General features: G+C 42.2%; 1 protein-coding gene across 40 annotated transcripts in view; it reads right to left on the reverse strand.

Moving 5' to 3' along the window:
• RBFOX1 (RNA binding fox-1 homolog 1) overlaps positions 1-19,338 on the reverse strand; it is a 754,257-nt gene that overhangs the window by 78,437 nt on the left and 656,482 nt on the right. For 14 of the 40 annotated variants that reach the window (XM_017533943.2, XM_017533853.2, XM_017533925.2 and 11 more), the window contains one exon: positions 1,559-1,639. The exons of the other annotated variants lie outside the window; for them this stretch is intronic. In XM_017533943.2, the coding sequence (XP_017389432.1) occupies positions 1,559-1,639 (81 nt within the window). The remainder of the gene's footprint in view (positions 1-1,558; positions 1,640-19,338) is intronic. 40 annotated transcript variants of the gene reach the window in all.

A 19,338-nucleotide genomic window follows, 5' to 3' on the forward strand; every position in this document is an offset into this window, starting at 1 on the left:
CTTCTTGGGAGGCACAGAAAAATATCTTGGCACTTAATCAATGCCAAAACTGCTATTGAAGATCATACTCTGGGTCAGGTGTGGTGGCCCATGCCTGTAATCCCAGCACTTTGGGAGGTCGAGGTGGGTGGATCACCTCAAGTCAGGAGTAGAACAACCTGGCCAACATGGGGAAACCCCATCTCTTACTAAAAATAAAACCAGTGGACATGGTGGTACATGCCTGTAATCCCAGCTACTTGGGAGGCTGAGCATGAGAACCGCTTGAACCTAGGGGCGGAGGTTGCAGTGAGCTGAGATTACATCACTACACTCCGGCCTGGGTCATAGAGTGAGACTTAGTCTCGAAAAAAACTCTAACAAGGAAAAATAACTGGCTGTTGGACCTCCTAAAGACCTCAGCCCCTTGGGTGTGTCACATTATATTTCGTTTCCCTGTGACCACTGGTAACCTTTGCCTTCACAGTGAGGAGATTGGTTTTCCTCAGCTTCCCAATTTAGTAAATAAAGATGCTGGGTTTTGGCATGAAGTTGAGGATTCTCCTGTGTCTCTTATCTCTGGAGCCTGGTATTCCTGCCCTCATTCCCACCCCTGCCTTTTACAACCAGTCTAAGAAGCAGCGCCCACCCCCACCCCAGGGCCCCCAGACTCACTTTTGAACACTGACCCTAAAGACAACTCATTCAGCAGTTATGGAAATGTCACAGAATTTACGTGCTTTGTACAAAACAGATGATAAAGTCTCAGCTGTGACTGGGAGACTCTTTAAGCAGGGACATACCGTCTGGGAGAACATGGTAGAATTGGCGGCAGCTTTAATTCTTCCACCTGCTCTGGGAATTGGGGCGAGGGTAGGGCATTCTTCACACCAGAGCATCCACCCCAGGCAAAGAAATTTGGTTCTGCCATATCAACATGGTGATCTACATCCTGCTTTTAGTTTTGGTCTTTTCCCTCTAGCACTTGACGGCTATACTTACATATGTTTAAATGCCCCAACTTTTTAAAAGACGATTCTTTATTGCTACTCTCTCTGCACTTCATTAAATGAGGGGGGAACTATATTTCTCTTTGCCTCTCTTCATTGAAATTACATAGCAAAGGACAGAATAGCAAACAAGCAGCAAGCTGCAGGCTAGTAGTATGATCAGGAGACAGCCATGTACAGGAGTCCTGGTCGGGCATCTTCTGCTAGCCGAGGGTGCCTTCTGGGTGGCCTGCATATGCTATTAAACTATTTTGATATGAGTTTGCAAAGCTATGATAAAAGGCAGGCAACGAGCTAAAGCTTCCCACCCTCCCATGCCCCTCCCCGCCAGCCCCACGCCCACATCCCAACCATTGGACCCAAATCCTGACGGATCTAACAAAGAATGGCCAGGACATCTGGGAAGTGGCACAGGAGACAGAGACATGCTTATGAAAAATAACTTCACCTCAGAGACACCCACGAGAGGGTGGGGTGGAGGGAGGGGGAGAGAACTTACATGGCAAGGAAGGTGATTGGACTCAGATTTATGTCACAAAACAAAAAGAGAGCCACGACAGTGGGCTTACTTGCGGAAGTATATACAAGTGAACTGGGGGCACTGTACATGGAAGATCCCTCCTGGTTGGCCTGGCACAACAGGACCGTGCCTACGAAAGAGAGAGAGAGATGGTATCTGGTTTGGGAATTGGCACACTACACCTGAGAGATCACGGCAATGCAAGTGAGAAATGAAAACACAGCCACATCCCAGAGTGCAGGACAGGGGCACCCAACACAGCCCCCTGCCTTAGCCAAAGGGAATCAGTGGAAGCCCCACCCCCCAACCCAGCCCACCAAGCACACGTCATGACTTTTCACATGGGGTTGTGTAGTGGGGTCTGGCTGCCCCAGGACCCATGTTCAGATCAGGCATGGAAGCAGTGCGGCATACCGAAAAGGCAACTTTAGGACTACTGGAGGAAACTAGATAGTAAGCCTGACTCTGACACCTCTTCACTGTGTGATCTTGGCAAGTCACTGTACCTGTCTGTGCCTCAGCATTTCCATCTGGAAAACAGGGGTAAATATACCTACCTCCAAGCAGGGCTGTGCATCGTATAACTGGAGATGTACCCAAGTCAGGGGTTGGCCATGTAATAATCAATCAATAGTAAGCATACATGTTGATAGGCTTAGAGAAAACTTTACCTTCCCTCAGAAATCAGTCTTTCTGATTCGGTTCTTCACAGGAAGAACAGAAGGTAGAGAAGAAATAAATGCAAATTTTTGCCATGCCTGGGACCCACCCTGGACACTGGCTAAGAGGATCTTTGGCTCCTGCATTCCCACTTTCTTCCCTAAAGCTCTCTGCCTTCCAGCCAGAGAGGCTGCCTAACTCATCCTGCAAACCTCAGCTGCATTGCAGCAATGACTTGCCGCCTCCTGACTTAAAGCAGAGGGCACTGGGCTTATCCTTGCACGATGGAATTTTACAGCGGCAAATAACAGTGGAATCCTGCGATACCTCCTCAATCTATGACAGGTTTGAACAACCACCCACTCCAGGGATGACCGGGGTCAGGGATTGTCAGGGTATCAGTTCTACTTTCCTGCTACTGCAAAACTCAAACTCCAAGGCTTTCAAAAGAATTATTAGAATTTTGAGGAGTTGTAAGGCCATTAGTGGTGACAGAAATACCTCCCTGTGGTTTCTGGTCACTTCCCTGGCTGGGTAAGGTCAGGGAAGTGACCTTCCCCATTTGATTGGAATTTCCCTGTCATGACCACCATGGAAAAGCGGTCTCCCACAATAAGAAGCCAACTGTACAAGTGCATCCCCAGAACAGAGAACTTTTCTATATCCTTGGAGACTTGCCTTATGGAATGGTTCTATGATCTTTCTGCATCTTCCCTGTGATAAACACAAATGGAGTGAAAACTACCAAAATGTGGGGGGTCCTGCCACACAGAGGGACAGGAAACCAGACACAATTCTAAAGGTGTTTTCTCCCGACCTGCATCCAACTATCCATCAGGGACCTAGTCAGAACTGATGGATCACATGAGGAGGTCTGAAAAGCCTTCCCCAAATTCTACTTCTACCCTCTGTTATTTGTGCCTCTCTAGATTTTGCACCTCGCTTCCAGGTAACGCAAAGATTTTTTAAATTCCTGATCCATCTTACTCTTTTCCCTATTATCAGTCTGACAACTCCTTTTACTCTTTCCAAGGAGAAGCAGCCCAGGGACAGAAGTTCTACCTGAAGGAATGTCCCATAGTCCTTTTCGATCTGGTTTCCCATGCTTACAGCTGGAGAAGAACCATCCCTCACCCTCCCCCACCAAATACCCCTTGACACAAGGGTGAAATTAGCCTTCTCTTCATAGTAAATTTATCAAGAGTCTGGAGGCGTGTCAGTCATGACCCACCTATGCTAAACTTGTAGTTCTTTCTTCTTCTTGTAAAAACAGTTTATCACCCAGGGATGGTGGTTCATGTCTATCATCCCAGCACTTTGGAAGGTCGAGGCAGGTGGAGGTCAGGGGTTCAAAACCAGCCTGGCCAACATGATGAAATCCTGTCTCTACTAAAAATAAAACAGTTAGCCAGGTGTGGTGGCGGTGGCAGGCACCTGTAATTATAGCTACTCAGGAGGCTGAAGCAGGAGAATCACTTGAACCCAGGTGGCAGAGGTTGCAGTGAGCCAAGATGGTGCCACTGCACTCCAGCCTGGGTGACAAGAGCAAAACTCCATCTCAAAAAACAAAATTATTACAATATATTGGATGAGTGTCTTTACGTGATCTAACCTCTCCTCAGGTATTTCCAGTTTTAGCAGGTCACTGGGGATTAATATCAAACAAAACTCCAAAGAATGGAGGTCGGGGTATAAAACCCACCAAGAAGAAATGCAAACTACCCACCAGGAAAGACATTTAGCCCCCTCTACAATCAGTGCTCTTTATGAATGAGTCCTCCTGTGTGATTCTGCAGTGGTCATCCCTGTGCTTGTGCTCACTGCTAGAAATCTTCGAAAGATAGGAATGTTTCTGTAGGATATATAGAGAATTATAGATCAGAATCATCTAGGATAGGATCGTAGCAGGTTGATTTGGGGAAAGTTCCTCAGCCTTCTCTCCTGTGCACACCTGGTTAAAAAAAACACTTTTACAATTGGATCCGAAGTTTCTTGGGGTGCCTAAATGTCAAAAGAAAAATGTATAACTGTAACTGAAATATACACAGAAGGACATTTCAGTATTCTCTGGTTAAAACCCTTGGGTCAATTTTCAATATCCTCAATGCAATTTATAGAATTCCATGGGGACACAGCACAGATTTTTGCCTGGAAAGCTAACCTCTGGCAGGGCATAATGAAGCATTCTTAATTTTTCTTATGCTGTGGATTCTGAGAACCTAGACTGAAACAGACTTAAATAACTTCTTTGGATACTTTCTTAGTAGTAAAAAAAAAAAAAATCTTTATGCAGTGATTTTGACCTTTGTAAAAACAAAATCTGTGCCTTCACAGAACTTGGTTTTTGTTTACTCTAAAAACATCCTCCAATTTAATTTGCAAAGTACTTACTGTATGTTCCCTTAGTGCTTTGTGACCTTTCCTTAAAAGGAGGCTTTGAATTTGACAAAACGAAAGCAGCAGAGAACGCTGAAACCTCCATGCATTTTTTGGGGGGACAGGGAAGGGTAAGTGTATTTGTTTTTTTAAAAAATAACTTAAATAGGCAATAGGATACAAGCGGCAGTGTGAAGAGTGCTTACCAGGTCATTCAAAGCACTTCCCAATACAGCCTCCACATAGCTCTTCAGTGGGTCTCCTGAGCTGGATCTTGTACCTGTCCCTAGACTCCAACATAAACTTTCTACTCCCAAATGCCATGAACTGTCATCTGTATGATATAGTGACATCTTGTACCTACCGGACTTCTGTGCTTTTACTTAACAAACTCCTTATGATGTAAGCATGGCAACTGGGGTCAATTTATGCCACAAGCTGCCCATTCTTGAGCCAGAATGGAATTATCAGTTTCAATACTATCCTTTCCTATTGGCCAAGAGTCCTCACAGTCATTCTCAACACAGCCAGTAGGCAGTGATTTCCATTTGGTTAGAGTTGGTGAAGGGGATGAAACCTCCATGCCATTCCTGCTCTCAGTGTTAGGATAAACATTTGAATTTTTTTTTTTTTTTTTCCAAATAGGATTGAGTGTTTCCAAGTTCACGTGGTTCAACTTAAAAAAAATAATAAAAAAAAAAGTGGCTTCCCCTGTTCTTCTTCCACATAGACTAAAAGTGACCTCCTCTCTCCCTGGTCCTCAGGGGTGAATTAGTTACTCCCTATTCTATGCTCTTATCTTACATTTTTTTAAAGCTCCCTAATAGATCCTTCAGGGTGCTGTGTTACAATTTTTTATTTACGTATTGATCGTCTGAACTACCAAATCCACCTGGGGCAGAGCCAAATCACAGTCATCTTTTTATCCCTAGCGCCTAGCAAAATACCTGTCTTCAGAAGGATTCATGGATATAATTGAATCATAATACACTTTTCAAAAAGAACTCTCCAATTCTATCTTCTTGGCTAAAAAATAGCGGGTTTTTTCCTTTTTTTTCAACCAACGTTTCTTCTGCCTGTTGTTGATGGCAGGAAATTTGCCTGCCCAAGGTTCAAATAGATGAACAAGCTACGTCTAACTTCTGTAGATTGAAATAGCTTCCATCTATTTGAAGTGTTATCCCTTCTTTCCTGACTCTTTTAAAGTTGGCTCATCCAGTCTAACAGGAAACCTGGGCAGCCTGGTGAACCACTTCCTGAACTGTCGATGACTATATCAGCACCTGGCAGACACTAGCTCCACGGGACAGACCTCAACCTTGGAATAATGACGGCCCCTTCCAAAGCCTGTCACACTCGTCCGCTCTGAGTGCCGGCATCCTCAAGTCCTGGCAACATGTCCCCCAGCCAGTCTCAGCAGGATTTGGAATCCTTTAGTGAGGAAAAGGGGTAAGCCAGGGTCAAGGTCTCAGGGTGGGCATCAAAACCCTTTCTGCTCAGCTAGAGTCTCCCTGCAGTGGGTAATGGATCACTCTTGGCCCCTGAAGGAGCAGGGACAAGCCTAGAAGGGATGTTTCCCATCAGAGACAGGGAGGAGGAAATGTTGAAATGTGCTTACTCTGCTGCCAACCCCTAAGGGAAGAAAACTGGACTCAAGCCGGAACAGCAGTGCAGTTTCAGAACTCCATGCCTTTGCAGAGCCTTCGTCTTTTCCCACGAAATCTTTTCCTTGCTGTAGATAGCTCCTTTCTGGACTCAGCTCTGGCATCTTCTAGAAACCTTATCTATGTGCCTTTGTATGGTAGAGTTCAGCTTCCTTTCTTTGCTTTTTAAAATCGTGTTTTGTAATCTAATGAGTCTCTGCCCCATTGATGCTACTAATTCCAAGAGATCAGGAATCATGTCTGTATCTTCCTATCCTCATACATCCAGGAACCTAGACTGAGGTAGGAAGCAAATGAAGAGAGAATCCAAAGGTTTCTGAGAGGCAGCCATGCTAAGCTTTCAAGAAATAAAATTAGAGGATGGGAAGGAGAAAAGAAAGGGCATTTTGCAATGTCTGCCTCTTCCCTTTTAGTATCAAACGGGCACAGCTCCAAGCCAGCACATGGTGAAAAACTAGACCCTTTGCTACATAATTTCCAAATTTAAAAAATGTTTGAGGAACGTCCCAACTGCCTGACAAGTGGGAGTGGCCAGTTAGCTTCATTAGCTCGAAGATGAAGATGGGTTAGGAAGTCTGGAGGATGTGCTTGAAGACACACAGAGCAAAGCCTAGACTTGATGAAATAGCCAGGATGGAAGGAGTATTCTGCAGTACCTACAGGAAGTGTCTGCACATGTCATGTGCTGTCTGTATATCTCTAATACAGGAGTTACTACGAAATTATTTTAGGCAGGTAATAAGGATACAGGTTCTCTGTGGAAAATTTCCTGCAATAAGAAACAACCCCCAAACCATCTCTTTTCTAACAGAAAAGGAGGTTTGAAGGGCCGGGTGAGTAAGCTTTGATATGCAAATGCAGGCCATTAGAAACTGGGTTCACTCAATATGGCATTCCCGCTGTCTTCTCTTTGTCACCACCTGTGCCAAGCGTCATGGCCGCCTCCAGATAACACCATGTGTTCAGAACATCATGGAGACCTGCATTTGCATATTAAAGGACTACGGTGGGAGGGCCACATTTTTTGCGGGCTACGTAAATGACACATCTGGCCAAACCAATCCCGTGGGCCATATGAAAATCAGTCACCACCTCCCCCAGCCTCCCCTGTAATCTACCACTCTTCCACGACACACAGGGTTTGTTTTTATTCCAAGCCCCAATCCCTTGTCTCTGTACGGGAGAGCTATTCTCTTCTTTCTTCCTCCTTTCTTGCCTATTACACTTTTCGCTCCTTAAAACCACTCCACGTGTGTCTGTGTTATTAATCCTATTGGTGCAAGACCAAGAACCTTGGTGTTTCTCCACTCATCAGAGCCGTATCACCTCCACAAACCTCTACTCTGTATTGGTGTAGAGTCACACACAAATAGAGTTCTCCACTGAGGTCTGGATTTCCTGATGTCACTCAGCCTAGGAAAGGAGCTTACTCTGGAAAGAGGGTTAAGAGGAGAACCCCGGAACCCTGCAGGGCAATGAATGAGGGAGTACAAGAGCTTATTAGTCCCTCCGTCTCTAGTGCTCAGGCAGGAAATGATGGTGTAGTGAGTATTATTCATTTAGCAGGTACTTGTTGGCACCTACTAGTCTACTGTGTGCCAGGCACTGTGCTGGGCTTTGGGGTACATCTCCATGTGTTTTTCCAGGGTATGATATGTCACCGCTTTTAGTGCTCATAGGCTCAGTAACAAATATATACACAAAAATAGCAAAAGAATGATTTTATCAACCCAAACCTTAGCCTACATAGTCACATTGTTCACTGAGATAAATACAATTATTTTAGAACAATTTTTATTAGATACAGCACTTTGGCCAAAATTATATATTTCTGTTATATAATGCTATCATAACTGAAAGTTTAGTAGTAATAGGAATCAATGCTGGAAATGTTTTGATTCTACACAAAGAAAAAGGTTTATTCAATCTTTGCCAGAGAATATCTGCGTTGCATTTGTCCCTCCATAAGCGGAGTCAGATGGTATTCGTCCTTCTTCACTGGCATTTAAAAAGAGGTACAGAACAAGTAAGTCTTTAACCAAAAACCTTTCCAATCCTTGGTAAATTTTAGATGAAAAATCAAGCTATTGGGGTTCCAAAATTGTCACTCATGTCATCAGTGATTCCTTCCTATTGTCCATTGATAGAGTCATTTTTAAATGCTTTTCTGAAAAGAGATGAAATGTAGAAAAATGCTCATGATTGAAAGAACAAGCAAATGAACTGATAAGAAATGAACGCTTGGCTGAAACAGAAACCTACAATTTTTTTTTTTTTAATCAGAGCAGTACTTTCAGAAGTGGGGTGGCAGTAATGCGGGGTTCTCAGTCCCCCACTGGTTCCCCTAATCACTTGTCACCAGCATCAGTTGGGGGACTTTTAAACACAGATTGCTGGGCCATGCCCTCAGAGTTGCTGATTCTGAAGGTCTGCAGTGAAGCCTGAGGCTGTGCAAATTCTAACAAGTTCCTATGTCTTGAGAAGAGTCTGTTCCCTAAGTCTCAAGGCTATGAGTTCTTGTCTTAATTCAACCAAAAGTCCTCAACCTTATGAGAGTGGAAGGATCATTCTGAGAGAATGTTAAATGGCGAACCTTTCAGGCCCTACCCCTAAAATGTGTGACTCAGTTGTTCAGAAATCTGCATTTCTAATCGGCAACTAGCAGATCCTCAGATACACTTTGAGAAATCCAGGCCTAAGGTCATCTATGCATAAGTGGAAAAAAAGCAGTTCTGTGGACAAAAATGTAGACTTTGCTTATGTTCTGTCTTTACCATTTTGTTCATTGACAGATTTTGTCTTTGCTTGGACAGAATTTTGAAAAAGAGTAACTCACTTTCGGCCCTAGGTACTCTTGTTGAACCCTCCCTCAGGAGGCGGGCAGGTGGTAAAGATGGTACAATATCTTTGTAAAAAAAAATGGGTAAAAAGCAACACCTTGCATAATCCTGGGCAGGTTGCGCTTGGTTTTCTATCCAGGAGACATAGGCATTCCTGTTACACTGTTACACACTGAATTATGTCCCTTGAAAATTCGTACATTGAAATCCTAACTCTGAGTACTTCAGACTGTGACTTTATTTGCAGAGCGGTCTTTAAAGGTATAATTCAGTTAAAATGAGATCATATGGGTGGGCCTTAATCTGATGTACATCCTTACAAGAAGAGATGAAGAGAGGACACACACAGGGAAACCCATGTGAAGACAGAGAAAAGATGGCCATCTGCATGCCGAGGGGAGAGGCCTCAGAAAACACTGACCCAGCTTGATTTCAGACTTCCAGTATCCAGAATTGTGAGAAAATAAATTGCTGTTGTTTAAGCCAGGGGTTCCCAAGCCACGGGTCACGGACCTTACTGGGCCACACAGCAGGAGGTGAGCTGCAGGTGAGCAAGAGAAGCTTCATGGGTATTTACAACCGTTCCTCATGGTTCCAGTTACCGCCTGAGCTCCACCTCCTGTCAGATCAGTGGTGGCATTAGATTTTCATAAAACTGTGAATCCTATAGTGAGCTGCACATGTGAGGGATCTGGGTTGTGGGTTCCTTATGAGAATCTAATGCCTGATCTGTCACTGTCTCCCATCACCCCAAGATGGGACGGTCAAGTTGGAAGCAAACAAGCCCAAGGCTCCCATTGATTCTACATTGTGGCAAATTATATAATTAATTCATTATATATTACAATGTAATAACAATAGAAGTTAAGTACACAATAAATGTGCCTGAATGATCCTGGAACCATCCCTCTCTACCTGGTCTATGGAAAAACTGCCTCCCACAAAATCCAACCGTGATGCCAAAATGGGTGGGGACTGCTAGTTAAGCCACCCAGTCTGTGATACTTTGTTATGGTGGCACTAGCCAACTAATATACCTACCTGCCTTATAATGAGGATACCTTACAAAGTGACCCACAAGCCTCAAACTTCTGTTGGACCTGGAAGCCAAAGAGGTTGCCGTGAGGGCCCTACCAATGGAGGCAACTGCTTTCAGTGGACAGATTTATCCAAAATTTACCCAGAGCCCCAGTGGACTGTGGATACTTTCGCAGTCACTCATTTTTGAACATCAGACTAGCATTGAGCTAATGCATGTAAGAATATTTCCACAGTTAATCCCTAATGCTTTCATACCAGCCAGAAAGATGAGCTTCTCTGAAGGGTTATGGTAGAGTTTTAAGTACAGTGATATTTCCATTTGGGCACAGATGTTGCAGAAAAATGTTGCTCTGTGTGTTTAATTCTTATAAATCAAATCATGTTTTAATTGTACCAAGGGATTTCCATATTTATAGGAGCCCTGAAGCAAGTCTGTCTATAGTGTAAGTAATCTCTCACTCCAATTTATTTTTCTAAGCTTTGGTTTTCATAATATTCAAAAAGAAACCATTTCTTATTTGTTTCTTCTTTTTGCTTTTTATTTTGACATCACTTGAGACTTTTTGGAAAAGTCACAAGAACAATACAAAGAGGAACAATTTGCTCCTTGATTATTTATTGTTTGAAAATTTTAATGACTTAAACTGTTCACTTACTCTCCTGCAGCCAAAATTCAGGCTAATAGTGGCATTGACGGAAAATATTTGACTAACTCAGCATGATAAACATAATACCAGTTTCCAAAGTGTTTTACGGAATACCTGAGAATCACTGGGCATTCTGCTCAACTTTAACTTGGATTATCACCTACTCTTAACGACCCTATAGGACAGACACTATTTTTACATCCATTGAATAGATGAGGATATTGAAGCCTAGAGGACACTTTGCTCTTGCCCAAGGTCACACAGATCTTGTGGAGCTGAATGCAAATCATACCAACCAGATTCCTGGACCCGTGATTCTAACAATCATCTTCTAAATCAAGTGTGGGCAAACCACAGACTTTGGGCCAAATCTACCCCCCCACCCCCCCGATGCCCCACTTATTTTTATATGATCTGTGAGCTAGGAATGCTTTTGACAAAAATCACATAACATTTAACCAGTGAACACCGTTTGAAACTCAAGTTTCCATATATAATAAGTAAATTTTCATGGGAAGACAGCTACATCCTTTCATTTTTATGTATGGCTGCCTTTCTGCTAAAATGACAGGGTTGTGTAATTGCACAGAGACCTTATGGCCTGCAGAAGCTACAGTGTTGACTGTTTGGCCCTTTACAGACAAAGTTTACTGATCAGTGTTCTAAGATCCCTTCACAGCTTGGAACAAGACTAACAGTCACTGTCTCTCAGTGCACCATTAGCTCTTCCCCAGGGAGATGATACTAAGTATTTAGGAGGGTATCATTTGATCAACACTTGCCAAAAAAAATTTTACATGTTTTGAACAAAAATGAAACATTTTTTTAAGGACAGGCTTTAAAAAAATACTTGCTCAAAATTTCTTTACAATTCATTGTTTTTCAAAACAATAAAACACTTAGGCTAGGAACGGTGACTCTTGCTTGCAATCCCAGCACTTTGGGAGGCCAAGGCAGGTGGATCACTTGAGGCCAGGAACTCAAGACCAGCCTGGCAAACATGGCCAAACCATGTCCTAACAAAAAATACAATAATTAGCAAGGAGTGGTGGTATACTCCTGTAACCCCAGCTACTTGGGTGGCTGAGGCACAAGAATTGCTTGAACCCGGGAGCCAGAGGTTGCAATGAGCTGAGATTGTACAAATGCACTCCAGCCTGGGTGACAGGGACCCTCTTTCAAAAAGACACACAAAAAAATTATTTCAGAAAGTTGTTCCATAGAGTATTTAGCCACAACAATAACAATGGAAATAAGTTTTATGTTGCAAGCCGTTTGTCCTTCAAAGTTACGGGCGTCAATATATGGATAAGAGGTCTACTAGGGCCTTGCTTCCAAACTCTACTGTGCTCTGAATCACCAAGGGACTCTTCTAAGTACAGATTCTTATCTAGGAGGTCTGGGGTGGGGCCTGAGACTCTGCATTTTTAATAGGCTTCCAGGGGATGCAGATGTGCTGACAGCAGGAAAATGCTATGGATGACGTTGAAACCTCACATACAGCTAATACTGACAGTCCCCATGAAGGTGGCACTGGGTTTCAGGTACTGTACATGTCTTTTTTTTTTTTTTTCTTATCAAACTCAGGAGGAAATGAAAGCTCAGGGAAGGAAAAAAAAATAAAACTGAACTATAAGTCAGTTTGGTCTGACTTGAAACCTCACTCTCTCTCAGAGCTACACCTGTTTATCAATGGTGATACTTGGTCCTGAGTTGATAAACACACAACCTTCAGCATGACAATGATCAATATCCACTACCCCCGCTTCAATGAAGCAACATCTGAGAATTCTGAAGCTGCTGTCTGGCTAGAAACACCTAACTCTTCCAGGCTAAAGACGTTAGCTAGAACCTCCTGATCATGTTTCAGAATCTGCGATATGGCTTTAAATCCAACCAAGGAAGGCTTTGGGCAGAATGTATCTTCTACAGATAAGAAAAATCCTACTTGCAAGATTGAAACAAGACATAGAGAAGGAAAAAGCAGAGAGGAGAAATAGTGAACGTTTGAAATTTGTATAGTGTCGTTGAAAAAGCATAGGCTTTGAAACTTTTAACTTTGTTTTGTGTCCTGATCTTGCTGACTGGCAGTGAGTTGACTTTGGTGAATCGGGGGACTTTTCTGAGCTTCAGTGTTTACATCTGTCAAGCGGGGACAAAAATGTGTGCTTTATTGGGTATTACTGTGAGGATTAGAACTGCTGCATGAAAATTTTTGGCAAAAAGTATTAAGTGAATAATCATGGAAATAGCTAATATTATTGGTTATCTAAGACCGTGATGCTTGTATGATTTAGTGTGGTTTTGTTTTAAGAAAGGAATGGCAAATTTATAGCTGTTGGGTTATTTTGTTTGGCCACTGAACATAATGCTAAACATAATAGAGTTAATGGCAAATACTTCAGTATTGAAAATGAATTGCAAACACTTAAATTTGGGAGGTTTAACGTGATAAGGCAGGTTGAGCTTGTAGTGGGAAGTCAGGGACAGACCATGGGTGTCTGGGGTAGGATTCCTGTTCGGCACCGTGGGCAATGGTGAGAAGCCACTATCTGTGACAGAGACATAACTCCTTCAGTTTGGCACATTTCACTTACTTATCTCACAGCCAGTTGCTAAAAATGTTTTAGTTTGCAATCTCTTATGAGGAAAAAAGAAATTAGAAACTGTCTTTCAACTTAGCAGTGAAGTTTACAAGTCTCTGCAAAGAACCTAGAAGGCCTTCTGTCCTCTCTTCTCATCTTCTTGGGAATAAGAACCTCTTCGATGCTGTTTCAGAGCCTCAACAGCTGTCTAGAGAGGCTTCTCTGTTGTCACTTTTGTATTTCACGTACTATTACAGAATTCTTTTAGGAGGGACTCTAGTTGTGGAATGGAGGAAGAGATTCTTCATCTTGAATTGCCTTCATAAGCCTTCCCAGATTAGGTTTAAAATTTTGACCTCACTCTTTTGGTGAAAGTAGGAAATACACGTCACCTTTAAATCTCTCAAAGAGTGATTGGATAAAGTTGTTTAAATATGACTGCCACAACATACACACACATACTCTTACACACTCCCCCTTCCCCTGCTATGGCTAAAAACAAACATATTTCAGCTAGTGAAAATCATTTTAAAAAATGTAAGAACTAATACAGGGGATTTCAATCTTTACAATACCACATGCACATCAAACAAACACTAGAAACATCCCAATATGTTTTTTTCTTTTTTTTTTCCCTCCTGAGGAAATATCAGTGATACTGGGGTGTTTGTGTTTTTAAATGATACTGGGTTTAATACAATAAGTGTGCATCAATTAACCTTTGCGTCAGATTTAAATGTATAACCCATTAACTAACTTAATCTCTCAACAAAATAACAGCCGTTGGCATTATTCTTTGAATAATCCTTGTTTAGTTTCCATAATGGTATACAGTTTAATGAAAAACTCATTAGAATGTAGCATACGGCATAATTAATTCTGGCTGATTCTTTTGGTGTAAATAGCTAATGCAGATGCGGAGTTCCATTTTCCACTGGCTTTATTAATTTTTCATAAACCAATATTTCGACTGTAATGGGTTATAACAGTTTCATGGAAGTTCCAGAAATGCATTAACTGTCATTGATGTAGTTACTCAAAGTAGGATTTTGCCATTTGTTAGCTGGTTCTTCAAAACTATATTTTCAAAAGACAGGACAGCTCTGTTTTATACTTAGAGAAAGAATACCTACATGTAATTAACACAAAAGGGTATTAAACACTCTGTGGCCAATTTATTTCTATTGACACACCAACTTAATTGGTTGGGGGAGTAACAGTGAACAATAAATTTTGAAAAGAACAATAGAAGTGGGAAACAAAAGTCTTTTGAACTAAAGAGTTTATAATCTAATGATAATAAGTTAAAACATTAAAAAATCATGTGGCCTTAGGTTTGAAATCTTGAGTAATTTACTTTCTCAGAAGATTTAGACAAAACTGGGAAACAAGTTTCACCCAGTAGCCATTGTCTGGGGCACTAGATTAGTAATTAAGAATCCAATCTCCAGAGTTGCTGAGCAGTTGATAATCTGCTCCTATTTCATCCAGTACCACAGTGCTTAATGCACATATTAGTAATAAGAAGAGTATTAATTATAAGACTGTTACTCGTTGTAAGTATAGATACAAGTGCTAACTCAGCAACAAGTGTTTTTGCTCATTTATTTTAATTGTTATTTTTAATACGGCTTTCAATGGCTGCGTGCCACTGAAAGGTACACTCCAGAATTCAGATTTCATTATGTAAAATCTTGAGGTCTTTTGCAACCTTTCTCTAGAAGGTAGTCTCTGATGTTAACAGATCAATATTTCTCAGCCTTTGGAAAAAAAAAAAAACTTAACTTGGCTCAGAAATTCCAATCAGTAGGTATCAGATGAAGATCAACCATCTGCATTTTCTTTTTAAGGTTTCTCAATGGATTCTAAAGATAAAAGTTGAGAAATGCCTTGGGACTCTACCAGGCATGTCCATATTCACTCCTGCAATGATCTTGACCAAGTTTCTTGCCAGGTGAACTCTTCCTTACCCTTTAAGACTCAATTTAAACCACCCCTTTGACTCCTAACACCGAGTGCGTTGTTACCCCTCTGGCTCCAGCAGGTATCATTGTATACTACACTCATTGATAGTTTACTTGTTTTGCATTCTTATACGACCTCGTTGACTGGTAGAAGGAAGGCTTGGGTTTGTTTTGCTACCTCGGCACCTAGCACAATGTCTAGTGCCTAATACTATAGATCCGCACTAAAAGATTAATTCCTGGAAGCAAGTGGTCTGTCTCTTTGGCGCTTCCCTGCTGAACATCAAATAAATGAGTACCATCGAGCTAAGGTCTTGGGTTCATGTAGCATATAACTGCTAAAATTATGCATTTAAAAAAAAACAAAAACTCTCTGGGGCTTAAACTGGAAGCATTATTACCTCTGAGCTCTTTAAGCCAGGCTCCACAAAGTAGGGACAGTGTCTCTGTACAGTCTATAAACTAAGAATGGCTTTCACATTTTTACATGTTTGAAAAATACAATTTTGTGACACATGAAAATGACATGAAATCTAAATTTCCATGTCCTTAGTTTTATTGGAACACAGTCATGCCCATTCACTTACATATTGACTATGGCTACTTTTGCATGACAGTGGCAGAACTGAGCATTTGTAGCAGGGATCATAGAGATTACAAAGTTAAAAACACTGTCTGTCCCTGTACTGAGAGGAAGTTTGTAGACCCGTGCTCTAAGCCAACAAGCTGCACATTCGTTTCTTTTTCATATCTACATTTGGCTCTTTTTTTTTTTTTTTTTTTTTTTTTTTTTTTTTTTCTTTTTTTTTTTTTTTTTTTTTTTTTTGCCTAGAGTCAAGCTAGTATCATGTTTCTTATGCTATCATGGTCATCCTGGCTACCACCATCACTATGGCTGTTGCTATATATTCCAAGTTTACAATTTTGAGTTTTTTAACTGTTGTACAGGGAAGGGTAGACTCTAGCAGGCCTGGGCTACCTTAAACCCTGCACATTTCCAAAAACAGCTTGACCTTATGATTGGCCTTTGGACGGCTCCTGGGAGATGAAATATCAGCCCTTAGAATAGTCTCTGCCTAGTAAGATTATTTTTGGGCCAGGTGTGGTGGCTCATACCTGTAATCGCAGCACTTTGGAAGGCCGAGGTGGGAGGATTGCTTAATGTCAGGAGTTTGAGACCAGCCTGGCCAACGTGATGAAACCCCATCCCTACTAAAAATGTAAAAATTAGCTGGGCATGGTAGCGGGCACCTGTACTCCCAGCTACTTAGGAGACAGAGGTTGCAGTGAGACAAGATTACACCCCTGCACTCCAGCCTGGGTGACAGAGTGAGGCTCCATCTTCAAAACAAAAGTTGTTTTTGTATGCCTGAGGCCATGGACCATGCCATATGGGTTTGATCCAAATATTTATGGCAACCATTTATGGTGAATTCCTGTTTGTCACACTTCTACAGAGGGGGCTGAGGTTTGAGAGTTGGTCAGTCATGCGGGTGCAGCTTGCCTATGTGAGGAACCTCTAAATAAAACATTGGACACTAAGGCTCAGGTGAGCTTCACTGATAACACTATGCATGTGCTGTCACATGCCATTTCTGGAAAAATTAAGCACATTTATGTGACTCCACAGTGAGAGGACACCTGGAAGCTCTGGCTGGGTTTCTTCTAGACTTTCCCCCATGCGCTTTTCCTCTTTGCTAATTTTTCATCTGTGTCCTTTTGTTGTAATAAACTAACTGCAGTGTAACAGCCTTTTTGAACTCTGCGCACCCTTCTAGTCAATCACGGAGCCTGAGAGTGGTCTTGGGGACTCCCAACACAGCTGTGAGGTATAAAATCAAAGTTTATGCTTTTCCCTGCTGAAGTCAAATGATCAAAATACAATGTTCCAAAGAGGAAACATGTACATAAAAGTCTTCAAATTCTTTAACTTCCATTGACGACTGCAGCTGTTCATACATTATTAGTGGTAGCAACCAGTGGGGCATGAGAGTTGTTAAGGTATTCCATGAATATGTGGAATCTTGAATAGCAGTATCAATGAGGACAGAATTTCTCATACCCAGCACTATCAACATTTTGGGCCAGATAACTCTTTGTGGTCAAGGAATATCTTGTGCATTGCAGGGTGTTTTGAAGCATCCTTGGCCTCCACCCACTAGAGGTCAGCAGTGAACAACCCTGCCGCCCCCAGCCCCTCAACCAGTGTTTCTGGAAATTGCCACCTTCCCCTAACAGAAAGGTCACTCCCTGTTAAGAATCATTAATCCAGGATTTGAGTTAAAGAAAGCATTTGCGGGAGGCAACTTGTGGGTAAAAACAATGAGCTTTAGAATCACAAAGATATGGCTTTGGCCTCATTCCTTAACTTTCACGGTCAGCCCCCATTGGCATCTTAGCTTCACTGGATCTAATTTACCTGTAAATAGAAGGTAACAACACTATTCCTGAAAACTTCTAACTTATGTACATATATGTAAAGGTCTATCATGAAGTCTGGGATGTGGCAGACAATATTTAAATGCAATGTGTTTTCATTCATTATATTCTGTGGTACTTCCTCGTCTACGCCTACTGAGGATGCTGTATCAAAGTAGTGAAAAGATGTGGGCTCGAAAGTTAGAGAAAAAAGAGCTTTACATAATAAGTAGATTTTTTTCACATAGTACATCTGTGATTTGGCAAATGAGGTAAGCTTTCCTGGAAACCTTGATTTCATAATTTGATCATGAAAATAATGAGATCGCATTTTCATGAGGATTTGAGGGGAAACAAGGTGTTGAGCATAATGCCTACATGGAGTAAGTGCCTGAAAGTGGCTTGCTGTTGTTGATGGTTTGAGTTTCTCACTATGTGGACAATGGTAACTTCAAACTTGCCCCGTGAAATTTATCCGGAGCCAGATATCCAAGCCTTATCCTCCTCCCATAGCCCGGATGTGAGGCTTCTTGAACAAGGGCCAACTTAACACCCCCTGCTTTTGGGGGGAGCAGTTCTCCCACACAAGAGAGAGAGAACCAGTTGTTTCAAAAATGCAGTTTTTAGCACATAAGCAAGTACTGATCTTATTTGAAGATCAGAAAACCCCACAGGCTTCATCAAAGTTGAGCCGCATTCCCTCAGTGGGATCTAGAAGGACGCAGATAAAACTTAAGGCCAAATGTGGGCAGGGCTGGAATAAAATCGGTTAAGATAGAGGTGGTGAGGAGAGGAGGAAAGCAAAGTGAATTGCACCCAAAAGGGGAGGCAAAAGTAAACAGATGTACAAGATAAACTCTTTGAAGTGGAACATTTCCAGGCTGAAAATCCTTTGCTTGCGGATTTAAATCTGAACTCTCCTGCTCCAGCTCACTGAAGTGCACTGCATTTGAATTTGGCAGATGTGAAAACTATACACAACATCCCAGAGCCAAAGGTCATTGGTTCATGAGGAACTGCTCCTTATGGCCACTGCTTTGAGTATAGGTAGTCCTCTGGTCAGGTATGGGGAAATGTTGGAGCCAAGAGGGGCACCTGAATATTGGCTGCTTTGAAGGGCTTGGATGGTAACTGTTACCTTGTCAACCCACAGTGTGCTCTTTCATACCAAACGGCATGCTATGTACCCAAGATTTTGTAACCAGATCACCCTAAGTCCAGCACCAATCTAAATAAAATAGAGCAAACTTGTGTCCAGGAGCACAGTGATCAGAGGTGGGGATCCAGACAACCTTACTTTCCTCAGATGCGATTGTATCCAAGTTGTAGGAAGGGAATTGAAAAAGAGGTACATCTGGCCAGGCACGGTGGCTCACGCCTGTAATCCCAGCACTTTGGGAGGCCGAGATGGGCAGATCACTAGGTCAAGAGATCAAGACCATCCTGGCCAACATAGTGAAATCCCATCTCTACTAAAAATACAAAAAAATTAGCTGGGCGTGGTGGCACATGCCTGTAGTCCCAGCTACTCAGGAGGCTGAGGCAGGTGAATTGATTGAACGCGGGAGGCGGAGGTTGCAGTGAGCCGAGACTGCACCACTGCACTCCAGCCTGGCGCCTGTCGACAGAACAAG

Source organism: Cebus imitator, unplaced genomic scaffold (genome assembly GCF_001604975.1).
Source record: "Cebus imitator isolate Cc_AM_T3 unplaced genomic scaffold, Cebus_imitator-1.0 Scaffold4, whole genome shotgun sequence".
Lineage (NCBI taxonomy): Eukaryota > Metazoa > Chordata > Mammalia > Primates > Cebidae > Cebus > Cebus imitator.